At 42.1% G+C, this 18,560-nt stretch overlaps 1 protein-coding gene across 1 annotated transcript in view; it reads right to left on the bottom strand.

Moving 5' to 3' along the window:
- Nucleotides 1–18,560, bottom strand: part of ANO2 (anoctamin 2) — a 318,321-nt gene that overhangs the window by 135,460 nt on the left and 164,301 nt on the right. Inside the window, exon 14 of the mRNA XM_075342181.1 lies at nt 13,254–13,316. Coding sequence (XP_075198296.1) covers nt 13,254–13,316 — 63 coding nt within the window. The remainder of the gene's footprint in view (nt 1–13,253; nt 13,317–18,560) is intronic.

The raw sequence follows: 18,560 nt of genomic DNA, 5'->3' as shown, positions 1-18,560 counted from the left end.
CTATCTATCTATCTATCTATCTATTTATCTATCTATTTATCTATCTATCTATCTATCTATCTATCTATCTATCTATCCCTCTATCTATCTATCTATCTATTTATCTATCTATTTATCTATATATCTATCTATCTATCTATCTATCCCTCTATCTATCCATCTATCTATCCCTCTATCTATCTATCTATCCCTCTATCTATCTATCTATCTATCTATCCCTCTATCTATCTATCTATCTATCTATCTATCCCTCTATCTATCTATCCCTCTATCTATCCCTCTATCTATCCCTCTATCTATCCCTCTATCTATCTATCTATCCCTCTAGCTATCTATCTATCCCGCTATCTATCTATCTATCCCTCTATCTATCTATCTATCTATCTATCTATCTATCTATCTATCCCTCTATCTATCTATCTATCTATCTATCTATCTATCTATCTAACCCTCTATCTATCCCTCTATCTATCTATCTATCTATCTATCCCTCTATCTATCTATCTATCCCTCTATCTATCCCTCTATCTATCCCTCTATCCCTCTATCTATCTATCTATCTATCTATCCCTCTATCTATCTATCTATCTATCCCTCTATCTATCTATCCCTCTATCTATCCCTCTATCTATCTATCTATCCCTCTATCTATCTATCTATCTATCTATCCCTCTATCTATCTATTTATCCCTCTATCTATCTATCCCTCTATCTATCTATCTCTCTATCTACCTATCTCTCTATCTATCCCTCTATCTATCTATCCCTCTATCTATCTATCTATCTATCTATCCCTCTATCTATCTATCTATCTATCTATCTATCTATCCCTCTATCTATCCCTCTATCTATCTATCTATCTATCTATCTATCTATCTATTTATCTATCTATTTATCTATCTATCCCTCTATCTATCTATCTATCTATCTATCTATTTATCTATCTATTTATCTATCTATCTATCCCTCTATCTATCTATCTATCTATCTATTTATCTATCTATTTATCTATCTATCTATCTATCTATCTATCTATCTATCCCTCTATCTATCTATCTATCTATTTATCTATCTATTTATCTATATATCTATCTATCTATCTATCTATCCCTCTATCTATCCATCTATCTATCCCTCTATCTATCTATCTATCCCTCTATCTATCTATCTATCTATCTATCCCTCTATCTATCTATCTATCTATCTATCTATCCCTCTATCTATCTATCCCTCTATCTATCCCTCTATCTATCCCTCTATCTATCCCTCTATCTATCTATCTATCCCTCTAGCTATCTATCTATCCCGCTATCTATCTATCTATCCCTCTATCTATCTATCTATCTATCTATCTATCTATCTATCTATCTATCCCTCTATCTATCTATCTATCTATCTATCTATCTATCTAACCCTCTATCTATCCCTCTATCTATCTATCTATCTATCTATCCCTCTATCTATCTATCTATCCCTCTATCTATCCCTCTATCTATCCCTCTATCCCTCTATCTATCTATCTATCTATCTATCCCTCTATCTATCTATCTATCTATCCCTCTATCTATCTATCCCTCTATCTATCCCTCTATCTATCTATCTATCCCTCTATCTATCTATCTATCTATCTATCCCTCTATCTATCTATTTATCCCTCTATCTATCTATCCCTCTATCTATCTATCTCTCTATCTACCTATCTCTCTATCTATCCCTCTATCTATCTATCCCTCTATCTATCTATCTATCTATCTATCCCTCTATCTATCTATCCCTCTATCTATCTATCTATCTATCTATCCCTCTATCTATCTATCTATCTATCTATCCCTCTATCTATCTATCCCTCTATCCCTCTATCTATCTATCTATCTATCTATCTATCTATCTATCTATCTATCTATCCCTCTATCTATCTATCCCTCTATCTATCTATATATCCCTCTATCTATCCCTCTATCTATCCCTCTATCTATCTATCTATCCCTCTATCTATCTATCTATCTATCCCTCTATCTATCTATCTATCTACAGTATAATAATATCCTGTACTATGTCTAAGTATCAGTGCAATATAATGCAGAAATCACACCATACAGCGCACAATAATAATGCCGCTATACAGTGACCAAATGACATTTCTTCTCTAATTCCTCAGCAGTGACCTCTCTCCGGGCAGTGACCAGGTTACTTCTGCTAAGTATAATACTGTATCTTTTACATTTCCATCCGGCAGACTTTGGTACATTGACCCCCCCCCCCGGCCATACATCACGCACTCGTCTCCGGACCCCGCTCTGTCAGTGATTTCCTGGAAACGTCCGGATGGGAAGTTATGTAAGGTCAATGCTTCCTTGGGGGTTGGATGATTATCTGGATTTTACTCATTTGCACCAAGGGGACACATTTTAGGCTGAACTGCTGGAAGTTTACTGAGCATTTGTTAGTACATAGTCCACCGCAGACTATAAATGACTTTTTGATACTTTTTTACAACTAACATACAGAAAACCATAGAGAAAGTTTATCTTATAGAGGTACTGTGTGTGGCACTGTTATGAATTGATGAGGTATCTTTACGATAGGTCATTATTATTAGACCAGCGTGGATTTGACACCCGGCACCAATCAACTACGGAGGTGGTTGATGTAAACAGCTCCATACACCGCACAGTGGCCATTCTCAGGTACTGCAGCTCAGCTTCTATTCACTTCAATGGGAGCTGAGCTGTAGTACTCCGTAATGGCCACTAGAGGGTGTACCGAGCGGGTGCTGCTCTAGCTCCCTGCACCACTTACATCTGGCCACCGCTGATGGGTGACTGACTCCAACCAATCGGATATTGATGATTTGTCCAGCTGTGGGAAGCTCAGGAGGAGCTGAATCGTCCAGACCAGACAGATCGTAATTAAAAAGACCAAATTGCCTTGATCCAAAGTGAGTGCTGGGATTGGTTTCTGCTTTACATTGTTATCTCCATGTGCACCACGTGTAAAGGACGGAGTGCTGATCATGTGTACTAAAACATTTGGCTTTTATATTGGCTGTGATGTCCTCTCACTGTCCAGATTTACCATAAATTGGCTGCTGCATTTCCTGCCTTGGCTTTTATACTGGTTGTGAAGTGCTCTCACTATCCAGATTCACCATAAACTGACTACTGCATTCGCTGCCTTTTCTTTTATAGTGCCTGTGATGTTCTTTCACTGTCCAGATTCACCATAAAATAGCTGCTGCATTCCCTACCTTGATTTTTTTACTGTATATGAGAACAAATCCCAGTACTCACTTTGGATCAGATGTGGAAAGCTCGGGAGCAGCTGAATCATCCAGACCAGAAAGATGGTAATTAAAAAGACATACGGTAACTTCCTTTATCCAAAGTGAATGCTGGGATTTTTTATGATTTACATAGTTATCTCCATGTGCACTATGTGTAAAGGATGGACTGCTGATCATATGAGCTAAAAAAATGGCTTTTATTCTGGCTGTGATGTCCTGATTCACTATGAAATGGCTGCTGCATTCCCTGCCTTGGCTTTTATACTGGCTTTGACATCTTCTCACTATCCAGATTCACCATAAAGTGGCTGCTGCATTCCCTGCCTTGGCTTTTATACTAGCTGTGACATCCTCTCACTATCCATATTCCCCATAAAGTGGCTGCTGCATCTCCTGCCTTTGCTTTTATACTGGCTGGGACATCCTCTCATCATCAAGATTCACCATAAAGTGTATGCTGCATTCCCTGCCTTTTCTTTTATACTGGCTGTGACATCCTCCCACTATCCAGGGTCACCATAAAGTGGCTGCTGCATCCCCTGCCTTTGCTTTTATACTGGCTGCGACATTCTCTCACTATCCAGATTCCCCATGAAGTGGCTGCTGCATTCCCTGCCATGGTTTTTATACTGCCTGTGACGTCCTCTTACTATCCAGATGCAGTATAAAGTGTCTGTTGCATTCCCTGCCTTGGTTTTTATACTGGCTGTGTCATCCTCTCACTATCATATTTCCCATAAAGTGGCTTCTGCATCCCCTGCCTTTGCTTTTATACTGGCTGTGACATCTTCTCATCATCAAGATTCACCATAAAGTATATGCTGCATTCCTTGCCTTTTCTTTTATATTCGCTGTGACATCCTCCCACTGTCCAGGTTCACCATAAAGTGGCTGCTGCATCCCCTGCCTTTGCTTTTATACTGGCTGTAACGTTCTCTTACTATCAAGACTTACCATAAAGTGTCTGCTGCATTCCCTGCCTTTTCTTTTATACTGGCTGTGACATTCTCTCACTATCCAGATTCCCTATGAAGTGGCTGCTGCATTCCATGCCATGGTTTTTATACTGCCTGTGGCGTCCTCTTACTATCCAGATGCAGTATAAAGTGTCTGTTGCATTTCCTGCCTTGGCTTTTATACTGGCTGTGACATCCTCTCACTATCCAGATTCATCATAGATCGACTGTTGCATTCCCTGCCTTGGCTTTTATACTGCCTGTGACATCCTCTTACTATCCAGATCCAGTATAAAACGGCTGCTGCATTCCCTGCCTTGATTTTTATACTGGCTGTGACGTCTTCTCACTGTCCACATTCACCAAGAAGTGGCTGCTGCATCCCCTACCTCGGCTTTTATAGTGGGTGTGACAGTTCATACTACATCATACAGTGTAATAACTACAAGGCGTTATGGAGAAGCCCACCCAGTCACGTATGAGGTCAACTGACCGTGTTTAAAGTGCATGGAACCAGACCACCCTTGTGGTCTTTCTTGGGTACTGCATCTTAACTAAAGTGTGTGGAGCTGCAGTACCCAAGAACGGCCACAACACATCACCCGGCGCTGTTCCTGCTCTGTACATTGTGATCTTCCACCGGCCGGTAGCAGCTGATCTGTGGAGGTGAACCCATCTAATATTGATGACCTATCCCAATAATCCTGGACCATCCCTTTAATATTAAATTGTATTTCTCCTGCACGCACATACTATTGAATAGTTTGTTTTTACTTGCAAGCTGTGGAAATATCATGGGGTGCCTTAGGGGTTCAATACAATATTAAATTCACACCACGCAGCTTAGGATGATTCCTGACTAACACCCGATCAATTATTTATGAAATGAAGTCACAAAGTCAGCGCCATACAATACGAACTTGGAAAAATATATATATTTATATATATATTATTGGCCCATATGACTTTTGTAGCACTTGATATTTTAAAACTGATGCAAGTGGCAAGATGATTTCCCAGAACCTACGACTGTGTATTAAAATCGACGCACTTGTTAAAACCTGGGAGGGATAACGTCCTATAAACGAATCTGGGAAATTAATTCTATACAAAAAAAAACAAACTTTAATTTAAAACTAATTTTTTGGATTAAAAGAAACTTCGCTAAGAGATTCTTGAAAGTTTCCATGTCATGTGGAAGTCTCCTTAGAGCTTAATCCTATTTTTTTTTTAATAGGAAATGTTATTTAGGGATATTGATACAACGATAATACCCCGGTCTTCTGCAATGCCCCTCTTGGGTAAAAAAGTTACACTTCCCCACATGTCTGGAAGAGGACAGCGCCCCCCCCGGTGATGACATCATAGTGAATCAGCGCTGATCCTTCTCATAGGCTACCAGATGTCTCCGGACCGTAAAAGAAAACCCGAGCAGTCTTAAATGTTTTTTTTTACTATTATTTTATTTTTTATTTTATTTTTTAACTACACCCTCATTTAAATCTTGGATCCTGGAAACATGTTTCATAAAGAAAGAGAGAAAAGTAAATATCCCAGACTCGTGGTTGTAAATTTCTATAGCCATGTGTACAGTAACCGAAGATCTGGATTTATCGGGTAACTCAATATTCCATTCTGTGCTCGTAGAATTGTTACATTGTTTCCTTTGTACGTGAAGTTTGGAATTGTTACATGTCAATATTCTGGGATGTTACAGTGTAGCAAGACCGCAAGTCAGGTCTGTAAGAATATTTCATTTTAAATTAAATTGAAATGATAAATTATATATATATATATATATACAGTGCAGACGAAAAGTTTGGACACACCTTCTCATTCAAAGAGTTTTCTTTATTTTCATGACTCTGAAAATTGTAGATTCACATTGAAGGCATCAAAACTATGAATTAACACATGTGGAATGAAATACTTAAAAAAGTGTGAAACAACTGAAAATATGTCTTATATTCTAGGTTCTTCACAGTAGCCACCTTTTGCTTTGATTACTGCTTTGTACACTCTTGGCATTCTCTTGATGAGCTTCAAGAGGCAGTCACCGGAAATGGTTTTCCAACAGTCTTGAAGGAGTTCCCAGAGATGCTTAGCACTTGTTGGCCCTTTTGCCTTCACTCTGCGGTCCAGCTCACCCCAAACCATCTCGATTGGGTTCAGGTCTGGTGACTGTGGAGGCCAGGTCATCTGGCATAGCACCCCATCACTCTCCTTCTTAGTCAAATAGCCCTTACAAAGCCTGGAGGTGTGTTTGGGGTCATTGTCCTGTTGAAAAATAAATTATGGTCCAACTAAATGCAAACCGGATGGAATAGCACGTCGCTGCAAGATGCTGTGGTAGCCATGCTGGTTCTGTATGCCTTCAATTTTGAATAAATCCCCAACAGTGTCCCCAGCCAAGCACCCCCACACCATCACACCTCCTCCTCCATGCTTCACGGTGGGAACCAGTCATGTAGAGTCCATCCGTTCACCTATTCTGCGTCGCACAAAGACACGGTGGTTGCATCCAAAGATCTCAAATTTGGACTCATCAGACCAAAGCACAGATTTCCACTGGTCTAATGTCCATTCCTTGTGTTCTTTAGCCCAAACAAGTCTCTTCTGCTTGTTGCCTGTCCTTAGCAGTGGTTTCCTAGCAGCTATTTTACCATGAAGGTCTGCTGCACAAAGTCTCCTCTTCACAGTTGTTCTAGAGATGTGTCTGCTGCTAGAACTCTGTGTGGTATTGACCTGGTCTCTAATCTGAGCTGCTGTTAACCTGCGATTTCTGAGGCTGGTGACTCGGATAAACTTATCCTCCGCAGCAGAGGTGACTCTTGGTCTTCCTTTCCTGGGGCGGTTCTCATGTGAACCAGTTTCTTTGTAGCGTTTGATGGTTTTTGCCACTGCACTTGGGGACACTGTCAAAGTTTTACCAATTTTTCGGACTGACTTTCATTTCTTAAAGTAATGATGGCCACTCATTTTTCTTTACTTAGCTGCTTTTTTCTTGCCATAATACAAATGCTAGCAGTCTATTCAGTAGGACTATCATCTGTATCCACCAGACTTCTGCACAACACAACTGATGGTCCCAACCCCATTTATAAGGCAAGAAATCCCACTTATTAAACCTGACAGGGCACACCTGTGAAGTGAGAACCATTTCCGGTGACTACCTCTTGAAGCTCATCAAGAGAATGCCAAGAGTGAGCAAAGCAGTAATCAAAGCAAAAGGTGGCTACTGTGAAGAACCTAGAATATAAGACATATTTTTACTTGTTTCACACTTTTTTGTTAAGTATTTCATTCCACATGTGTTAATTCATAGTTTTGATGCCTTCAATGTGAATCTACAATTTTCAGTCATAAAAGTAAAGAAAACTCTTTGAATGAGAAGGTGTGGCCAAACCATGGGTCTGTACTGTATATACATACTATATATATATACTATATATACATATATTTACTATATATATATATATATATATATATGCTAGCTATATGTATATATATATATATATATAGAGAGAGAGAGAGAGAGAGAGAGTTTACCATTTCAATTTAATTTAAAATTAAATATTCTGAAAAGTTATATATACAGTGCTTTGCGAAAGTATTTGGCCCCCTTAAATTTTTCAACCTTTTCCCACATTTCAGGCTTCAAACATAAAGATACAAATTTTAATGTTCTGGTGAAGAATCAACAACAAGTGGGACACAATTGTGAAGTTGAACAAAATTTATTGCTTATTTTAAACTTTTGTAAAAAAGAATAAACTCAAAGTTGGGGCGTGCAATATTATTCATCCCCTTTACATTCAGTGCAGCAAACTCACTCCAGAAGTTCATTGAGGATCTCTGAATGATCCAATGTTGTCCTAAATGACTGATGATGATAAATATAAGCCCCTGTGTGTAATCAAATCTCCAAAGAGCTCCTGGTCTGTGATAGTCTCAGTTTTCTGTTTAAGCGCAGAGAGCATCATGAAGACCAAGGAACACATCAGGCAGGTCCGTGATACTGTTGTGGAGAAGTTTAAAGCCGGATTTGGTTACAAAAAGACTTCCACAACTTTAAACATCCCAAGAAGCACTGTGCAAGCGATCATATTGAAATGGAAGGAGTATCATACCACTGCAAATCTACCAAGACCCAGTTGTCCCTTAAACATTTCATCTCAAACAAGAAGACTGATCAGAGATGCAGCCAAGAGGCCCATGATCACTCTGGATGAACTGCAGAGATCTACAGCTGAGGTGGGAGAGTCTGTCCATAGGACAACAATCAGTCGTGCACTGCACAAATCTGGCCTTTATGGAAGAGTCGCAAGGAGAAAGCCATTTCTCAAAGATATCCATAAAAAGTGTTGTTTAAAGTTTGCCACAAGCCACCTGGAGACACCAAACATGTGGAAGAAGGTGCTTTGTTCAGATGAAACCAAAATCGAACTTTTTGAGCACAATGCCAAACGATATGTTTGGCGTAAAAGCAACACAGCTCATCACCCTGAACACACCATCCCTACTGTCAAACATGGTGGTGGCAGCATCATAGTTTGGGCCTGCTTTTCTTCATCAGGGACAGGGAAGATGGTTAAAATTGATGGGAAGATGAATGGAGCCAAATACAGGACCATTCTAGAAGAAAACCTGTTGGAGTCTGCAAAAGACCTGAGACTGGGACGGAGATTTGTCTTCCAACAAGACAATGATCCCAAACATAAAGCAAAATCTACAATACAATAGAATGGTTCACAAATAAACGTATCCAGGTGTTAGAATGGCTAAGTCACAGTCCAGACCTGAACCCAATTGCGAATCTGTGGAAAGAGCTGAAAACTGCTGTTCACAAACGCCTCCATCCAACCTCACTCAGCTCCAGCTGTTTGCAAAGGAAGAATGGGCAAGAATTTCAGTCTCTCGACGGGCAAAACTGATAGACACATACCCCAAGCGACTGCAGCTGTAACCGCAGCAAAAGGGGGCGCTACAAAGTATTAACTTAAAAGGGGATGAATAATATTGCACGCCACAATTTTCAGTTTATTATTTTTTATAAAAGTGTAAAATAAGCAATAAATTTCCTTCACCTTCACAATTGTGTCCACTTGTTGTTGATTCTTCACCATAAAATGTAAATGTTTTATCTTTATGTTTGAAGCCTGAAATGTGGGAAAAGGTTGAAAAATTCAAAGGATCCGAATACTTTCACAAGGCACTGTATATACATATATATTTATATATATATACTAGAAGGTGGCCCGATTCTACGCATCGGGTATTCTAGAAATTACGTATTGTGTAGTTCATGTATGATTTTTGTTATATATATAGATGTTGTTGTGTGTACTTACCAAGTGTTTGTGTAGGCGCTGTACATGTTCTGGGTGTTGTCTGGGTGTGGCGGGGGGTGAGTGCGGTGTTGTATGTGTGTTGCGTGTGTTGCGTTGTTTGTGGAGCGCTGTGTGTATGTAGCGTTGTGTGTGTATGTGTGTTGCGTTGTTTGTGGAGCGCTGTGTGTCTTTAGCGTTGTGTGTGTGTGTGTGTTGCGCGGTTTGTGTGTGTGTGGTGTGTTTTGGGGGAGGTATGTTTTGTGCAATGTGTGTGTTGTGCGGTATGTGCGTATATTTGTGTGTGCCGCGGTGTTTGTGTGTTGGGTGTTGTGTGTGTGCAGCGTTGTCTGTGTGTGTGGGTGTCTGTGTAGGGCGGTGTTTGTGGTTCCCAGTGTGTGTGTGTGTTGTGCAGTGCGCGTGTGTGTGTGTTGGGGGGAGGTGTGCACCTCCCATCGTGCTCCATCCCCCATGCTGCGCACCCCCCATTGTGCTCCATCCGCCATGCTGCGCACTCCCAAACGTGCTCCATCCGCCATACTGCGCACTCCCCATCGTGCTCCATCCCCCATGCTGCGCACCCCCCATTGTGCTCCATCCGCCATGCTGCGCACTCCCAAACGTGCTCCATCCGCCATACTGCGCACTCCCCATTGTGCTGCATCCCCCATGCTGTGCACTCCCAAACGTGCTCCATCCGCCATGCTGCGCACTCCCAAATGTGCTCCATCCGCCATGCTGCGCACCCCCCATCGTGCTCCATCCGCCATGCTGCGCACTCCCAAACGTGCTCCATCCACCATGCTGCGCACTCCCAAACGTGCTCCATCCGCCATGCTGCGCACTCCCAAACGTGGTCCATCCGCCATGCTGCGCACTCCCAAACGTGCTCCATCCGCCATGCTGCGCACTCCCCAACGTGCTCCATCCGCCATACTGCGCACTCCCAAACGTGCTCCATCCGCCTTACTGCGCACTCCCCATCGTGCACCATCCGCCATGCTGCGCACTCCCAAACGTGCTCCATCCCCCATGCTGCGCACTCCCAAACGTGCTCCATCCCCCATGCTGCGCACTCCCCATCGTGCTCCATCCCCCATGCTGCGCACCCCCCATCGTGCTCCATCCCCCATGCTGCACCAGCATCAGCCTCTCTGCCCGCAGCATCAGCCTCTCTGCCCGCAGCATCAGCCTCTCTCCTCCCAGGATCAGCCTCTCTCCTCCCAGCATCAGCCTCTCTCCTCCCAGCATCAGCCTCTCTCCTCCCAGCATCAGCCTTTTCTGTCCCTAGCATCAGCCTCTCTCCTCCCAGCCTACCCCAGCCTCAGCCTTCCCCAGCATCAGCCTCTCTTCTCTCAGCCTCCCCCTCCCAGCCTTCCCCAGGATCAGCCTCTCTCCTCCCAGCCTCCTCCAGCACGCCGTGCTCCTCTGCCGACACAGATCCGATCGCATACACACACACACACACCCGATTGCATACACTCACACACACCCGATCGCATGCACTCACACACACCCGATCGCATACACTCACACACACCCGATCGCATACACTCACGCACACACACACTGACTATATTGCACATACGCGCTCACACTCACAACATCCGGAGATACCACATGCTTCTGGCCATGTGATCCTCCGGCAGGTCCTGGAAGTTCACTGCACAGTATCGCCGCCGAGAAGCAAGCGATATCCCAGGATGCTGTGAGTGTGTGGATGCGATGTGATGTGTGTGTGAGGTGTGTGTGAGAGTGAGTGTGATCTGATGTGTGTGTGTGTGCGTGCGTGTGTGTATGTTCCGCCGCTGCAGGACCTTGATGCGCTGGTAACTATGCTACCATGGTTACCAGCGTATCACGTCCCCCGCTCACACGGGAGCCCACACCAGCATACGGCGGCAACCCCAGCAATGCGAGGGTATGTGTCGGCTGGTTTGGCGGCGTACGCTGATGTGGGCTCCCGGGTGTACAGTACTCACCTGGGAGTCGTGGCTCCGTGTCGGTCGGTTCGGGGAATGCGTGCGGGGGGCGGGGCCAGAGCAAGCGTGCATTGCGTGAGGGGGGCGGGGCGTGGACGAGTTGCCAATGCCTGCATGGTGCCGGGGCGAGAGGCCAATCCGTGTGGGGGGCGGAGCCTAGGCGAGCGGCGGGCCAATCCGTGTGGGGGCGGAGCCTGGGCGAGCGGCCAATACGTGCGGGGGGCGGGGCCATGGCGAGCCCAGCGGCCAATCAGCTTTGTGTCACCGTAAGGACACAATTTTGGAGCAAGACAGACAGACAGACAGACAGACAGAATAAGGCAATTATATATATAGATACCGTATATATATATATATATATATATATATATATATATATAGATAGATATATAGATATATAGATATATGTTGAAATTATATATTGTTCTTTATTTTTTATAAAAAAATTTAAAGGCATTGTTTAATCGGAAAACTTTAACTTTATATTTACTGAAAATGTTAGTTTCTTGTTTTTTATATATCGCGGTTTATTTTTACAATAACCTAATGCGTAGAGGCTGCAGCTTTCACATGAGCATAATAACCTTATGGAAACATTGAAGAGGCTGCAGCGATCATATGAGCATAATAACCTTATGGAAACATTGAAGAGGCTGCAGCGGTCACATGAGCATAATAACCTTATGGAAACATTAAATAGACTGCAGCGATTGCATGAGCATAATAACCGTATGGAAACATTAAAGAGACTGCAGCGATCGCATGAGCATAATAACCTTATGGAAACATTGAAGAAGCTGCAGCGATCACATGAGCATAATAACCGTATGGAAACATTGAAGAGGCTGCAGCGATCACATGAGCATAATAACCTTATGGAAACATTGAAGAGGCTGCAGCGATCGCATGAGCATAATAACCGTATGGAAACATTGAAGAGGCTGCAGCGATTACATGAGCATAATAACCTTATGGAAACATTGAAGAAACTGCAGCGATCACATGAGAGTAATAACCGTATGGAAACATTAAAGAAGCTGCAGCGATTGCATGAACATAATAACCTTATGGAAACATTAAAGAGGTTGCAGCGATCGCATGAACATAATAACCTTATGGAAACATTAAAGAGGTTGCAGCGATCGCATGAGCATAATAACCTTATGGAAACATTTAAGAGGCTGCAGCAATTACATGAGCCTAATAACCATATGGAAACATTGAAGAGGCTGCAGCAATTACATGAGCATAATAACCTTATGGAAACATTGAAGAGGCTGCAGCGATCGCATGAGCATAATAACCGTATGGAAACATTGAAGAGGCTGCAGCGATTACATGAGCATAATAACCTTATGGAAACATTGAAGAAACTGCAGCGATTGCATGAGAGTAATAACCGTATGGAAACATTAAAGTAGCTGCAGCGATTGCATGAGCATAATAACCTTATGGAAACACTGAAGAAGCTGCAGCGATCACATGAGCCTAATAACCATATGGAAACATTGAAGAGGCTGCAGCGATTACATGAGCATAGTAACGCTATGGAAACACTGAAGATCCTGTTCAAACTGCTCTCTTTCCCCATTTTTGGAAATGCAAAAAGTGGTGAAGGAAGCATATTTTTACATTCTTACAATGTAGAAACTAAAGATAAATGACAGTTTATCTGATGACATCATCAATGACATCATAAGCTTACCCCTTTTTTACATTTCTCCTTCGTTAAAAGCAATTTGGTCTCATATTCCGGTCTTGGATGTTCCTAGACGATAAAATAGAACAAAAAAAGATAATATTACTTTTGATCCACTTTTCGCTTTCTGACGTCAAACACGACCAGCAGAGGACAATACACCGAGTCACAATTGAGAACTTGTTTTTTTTTTTTCAACCATAGGACACGTTTCAACACAGTCACTAGAATTGGAGGGATCAAACACGTGAGGACACGCAAAGGTCTAACAAAAGGGAAACGGGTCAAACCTTCATACGCTCCTTGGTGCAGATTTGATGATGAAAAGGGAGAAAAGACACATTATAAATACACGCCAGGCAGAAAAAAAAAAGTTATAGAAAATTTTCTTTGTCACCAAAACCATAAATTTTAGGGGGCATAGAACATGGTACAGACAGAAACACTTGGATATACAGTATTTAATAGATATTTGCAAAATTTTGCAGATTTCAGTGGGGTCCAATGGCAATGGGGTTAAGTTTAGACCAAGTTAAAGGGGTATTCCCATCTAAGCCTTTCATAACTTAGATGGAAATATCTGCCTCTAAGTTATATCTGTACTGTCATGATCCAGGCCGGTATCTGCCGCTGTGGTATCTCCCAGCTCCGGCCTGGTCATGTCAGGGGTTAATTTGTCCCTGCCTTGTTCTGGTTTCTGGGATGTTATATCTGGGTGCTGCACCTCCGGTTCAGCGCCAGTGATAGTCTATGACTCATAGTGTGTGTAGCTGGCTCTGTTGTGGTACCCGACCTGCTGTGCACCCTCTCCCGACTAACCTGTGTTTGTCTGTCCTCTCCTGGCCCTGTCCCGCTTGTCATGCCTTTGTTTGTAATGTGAACTTCCCGGTACTTGACTTAAAGCCCTGTTACACACACAGATAAATCTGCGGCAGATCTGTGGTTGCAGTGAAATTGTGGACAATCAGTGCCAGGTTTGTGGCTGTGTACAAATGGAACAATATGTCTATGATTTCACTGCAGCCACAGATCTGCCAAAGATTTATCTGTGTGTGTGTGTGTGTGTGTGTGTGTGACAGGGCCTTTACGCTCCCATCCCTGACTTTTCTCTGTCTCTCCCTTTGGCTTTTTCTATTACCGTTAAGCTCCTGACCCCTTTGATTGCTTCTGACTCTGAGTTTGTTCTCCCCTCGTACATTGTTTTGACTTCCTGTTGCTGACTCGGCTCTCTGACTACTCTGCTGCCACCTTGTGGTGAATTTGCTGTACTACTCCAGGTCACGTCTTAGTACAGGGTGACGTTACTCTGCTGCCACCTTGTGGCAGTACTACTCCGGGCCACGTCTTAGTGCAGCGTGACATCTATATCAGCCAATCAGTTTTTCCATAACCTCCATAGAAGTGAATGGGAGTTATGGAAACACAGACGCCAATCAAGCTCAGCTTCTATGAGCGGTGTGAAAATATTACGGATCTTCTAAAGGTTTATAGAGACAAATATCCACGTTTCAGTCATTCATAGCCGAGAAAGGAATAACCCTTTAATTTTTAACCTAACGTGAGAATAAACTCACTTGTCATAAATGTGTATTTTTTTGCCTGGCGTAAATGCCGCTGTTCTCCTGAATCCGGCGATGGTTTTCTTATTTTCCTGCGCCTCTCCATTCCTGAGATACAGCCCTGTTTTCTTTGAACATAAATTTAATATTTTCTTGCCAAGTGGGTGTGGTTCTCAACTCCACACTCTGGGCCCCGCCCAGTTGGCTACAAAAAATAGGTTTACGTTCATGAAAAAGAGGGCCATATCTCAGGAATGGAGAGGCGCAGGGATAAAAGAAAAATATCACCGGATTCAGGAGAACGGCGGCATTCACATTAGGTAAAGCAATTACATATTTTTGGCAAGTCACAGGTGCTCATTCAACGGACCAAATTTTGGTGTCTTTCAGATATAAAGGGCTACAAGAGGGTCTAGTAACCAACTCTAACTCTTTCCAAAATAAGTAATGTACTCTGTTAAAATGAAAAATTGCTTGGTTGCTATGGGCTCATTTTCTTATGAGAAAGTTTTGTCAAATTTTTGCTTAATAGCCAAACTGTTTTTGGTTTCTATTGCAACCAATCAGAACTCAGCTGTCATTTTTTAACGCAAAACTGTTTTTTTTTTGTTTCTATAGCAACCAATCAGAACCCAACTGTCATTTTTTAAACACAACTGATAAAATTAAAGCGGAATTTTTATCGGTTGCTACGGAAACAAACTGTTTTCTCTTTTTAAACAATTTTGATAAATCTATCACATAGGATCTTAGTTTCCCCCCTATTTTTTAGGATCTTATGTAAAATGAGCAATTTATTTTTTTTCACAATATAACTATGTATTATTTGCATGTGATAAAAGATCAGATATATAATTAAAGTCACAGTCCTGCAATATTTTTTGGGGGGCATTTTTTTTTTTTACCTAAATGCATGTATTTCAGCCTAAAAATACTTTTTGCTATTGCTTTTAACCAAAAATTTTGCATAAATTGACTTTTACAGGCTCTTTGGTTCTATGCCGATATGACTTTGATGGGGTCTGTGCTCATCAAACAGATGAGCCCAGAAAAATGCAGATAAAAGAGTTACAAACTCTGCTGTTGGAACCAGAGCTCGCTGACAGATTCCCAGTTAACTCATTCTGCAGCCAACAATAGACAGTGCCACATAGAAACTATAAGAGGAAATCAATGCAACATCTTTAACGAATCCAAATAGAAAAATTGAATGTTAGCTCCAAATACAAGCATTAAATAAAATTATCCCTAAAGGTGGACAACCCCCTTTAAATATGTGCTGTTTTATCTAACCATTGGTTTGAATGGAGGGGTGGCCAGCCTTTTCGCGTATTGGTGGGGTCTCAGCTACAGGAGCCCCACCTATGTCATTGGCATTTTAAATTTTCCTATATATAATATAAGTGGGGGGGAGCACAAGTTTAGATTTGTATGAAGAGAAGGAACATTGACTGTTCTTATTTTTCGGGATAAAATAGTTATACATGCAAGAAGTTTAGCAAAGTTTCTGCTAAACTACTGGGTTTGGAACAGTAGAGGTTATTACACATGGTAGAATCAGATCACGTAATTACAATAGGGCCCTTTGAGGGAAGGGGCTCAGAGTTGTAGGTCTTATCCCCTAATATTATTGGGTTCTCAAAACCTGTTTAGGGCTCCTTTCCCATGTCTAGAGATTTTGCAATGTTGTTAAACAAAAGGGTGGAATATTGGATCCAGTGGCACAAGAAGACATTGAGGAAGGGAAAAAAGGGAACCGTAATGGGGGCAAAATTTATGCAATGTATAAAAGATAATAGGACCATAAAGAAAGTAATGATACAATCTAATATATTTTAAAGGAATGATCAAACATTGAAAAGTAATCAAGGAAAAGAAAGGCAAAGCTGTACAATATACAAAAAAAAATCTAACTATCTGGCACTGCAATGGGCACTGGCCAAAGTAGACAATATGCCTCTGCAAGTAACCTATCCTCCAAAATACTATATGTATGTAGTAGAAAGGGCACTCAGGAGAGTGATGCCCATTAAAGAGATCAGTATTAAAGGCAATACTTCAAAAACAAGTATGCAAATTAGCTCTCCTCCAGAGGAAAAAAAACCTTACATATTGGAGGTATCTGTCCCATAAAACATGACTGAGGGATAGTAGCTAAGGCAGGAAACAGATACCCATTTGTATAACTGACAGATCAGGTATAGAGATTGTGAGTGTCTGAAATCGCTAATTAACCATAAAGGAATTGTAAGTTAAAGGGGTTTTCCATGTTCAGAATATGCCTGTCACCTATTGGCAGTTTGACAAAATAAACCTCTGACCCTCTCACCCTCCCCAGGTCCAGTGCAGAGTCTTCTTATTGTTGGTGTCTGTTATTGTCTGAGGTCACGTCAACAGCAATGCAGACAATCAATGATTTAATCAGCTCAGTCTTAGTAGACATTACAAGCCACTCGGAGCCTCCAAGCTCACTGATTGTTTGCAGCGCTGTCAATATGACATCAGAGGTGCAGACAATAAGGACACCTGGAGCAGAGGTGGAGACTCATGTTATGATTCAGGGACCGAGGAGGATCAAAAAAATGCGGAATCCCAAATGGTAACAGAGTGGCTGGAACCTTAATGGATTGCAGACCTAATCCTGACACACAACTAGAATTAGCTGTGGGACAAGCCTACGATGACCAGGACACCTCAACAAAGCCAGAGAGCTAAATAATCTCACAGATGGAGATATAAGAAAGCTAATCTGCCTCGGAGCAGTCCATAAAGATAGATAGATAGCCCCCCCACATGTAAAGACTAAAGCTGGGTTTACACGCTGCAACATCGCAAAGGACATCGCTGTAACGTCACCGGTTTGGTGACGCAATAGCGACCTCCCTAAGTCTCTGCTAAGTCTCTGGTGAGCGTTCAAACAGGCAAACCTGGCCAACAACTCAACAGCGATCCGGACCTGCAGAGCGACCTAGCTGGTTGTTGGGGACGTTGATAAGCAGCCTTTTGAAAGGGAAGTTGCTAACAAAGTCGCTGAAAAGGATTCACACACTGAAACTTCATGCTGCACAGCGGAAAACAAAGGACCTAGGAATGGTCCTGAACGATTTGTAACGATTACAACTTCACAGCAGGGGCCAGGTCGCTGATAGGATTCACACACTGCAACATCGCAAACAACATCGCTATTGCGTCACAAAACCGGTGACGTTACAGCGATGTCGTTTGAGATGTTGCAGTGTGTAAACCCAGCTTTAGGTGATATAGGAAAACACAATACAAAGCTAGAAAAGACAGATTCAGCAAAGGTGAGGCCCAAACTATCTTTAGAGGAAAGGATAGGAAGGAGCACTGTCTGCAACCGTAAAAAACCCTAATATATACCAGCACTTCTGATATGGAAAAATCCCGAGGTCACACAACCTCTCCCCCACTGTATCAGCACTCTGATGTTACTGGGATCCAAAAACACTAATACAGATGAGGGACTGAATTAATACCAAGCATGACAAACACAATACCTTGCAGAATCATGGAGCTAAGTATACAGACACTCCCAGCAGGGAATGATCCCATTCCACCAAGAACTCCACACAGACAACATAGGAATCAAGCATTAGTATCAAAGCAGAAAAAACAACAAGAAAGTGGAAAACAAACCACAGAGGTACGAAGACCACTTATCTGAGAGAAGTTCTGGTAGTAAGCAGAGCTGGTGTCCGAATGTCCTAAACACACAGGAGACCATTGAGCACCG

This window comes from Anomaloglossus baeobatrachus, chromosome 4 (assembly GCF_048569485.1).
Source record: "Anomaloglossus baeobatrachus isolate aAnoBae1 chromosome 4, aAnoBae1.hap1, whole genome shotgun sequence".
NCBI lineage: Eukaryota > Metazoa > Chordata > Amphibia > Anura > Aromobatidae > Anomaloglossus > Anomaloglossus baeobatrachus.
This window is presented reverse-complemented; position numbering and strand designations above follow the sequence as displayed.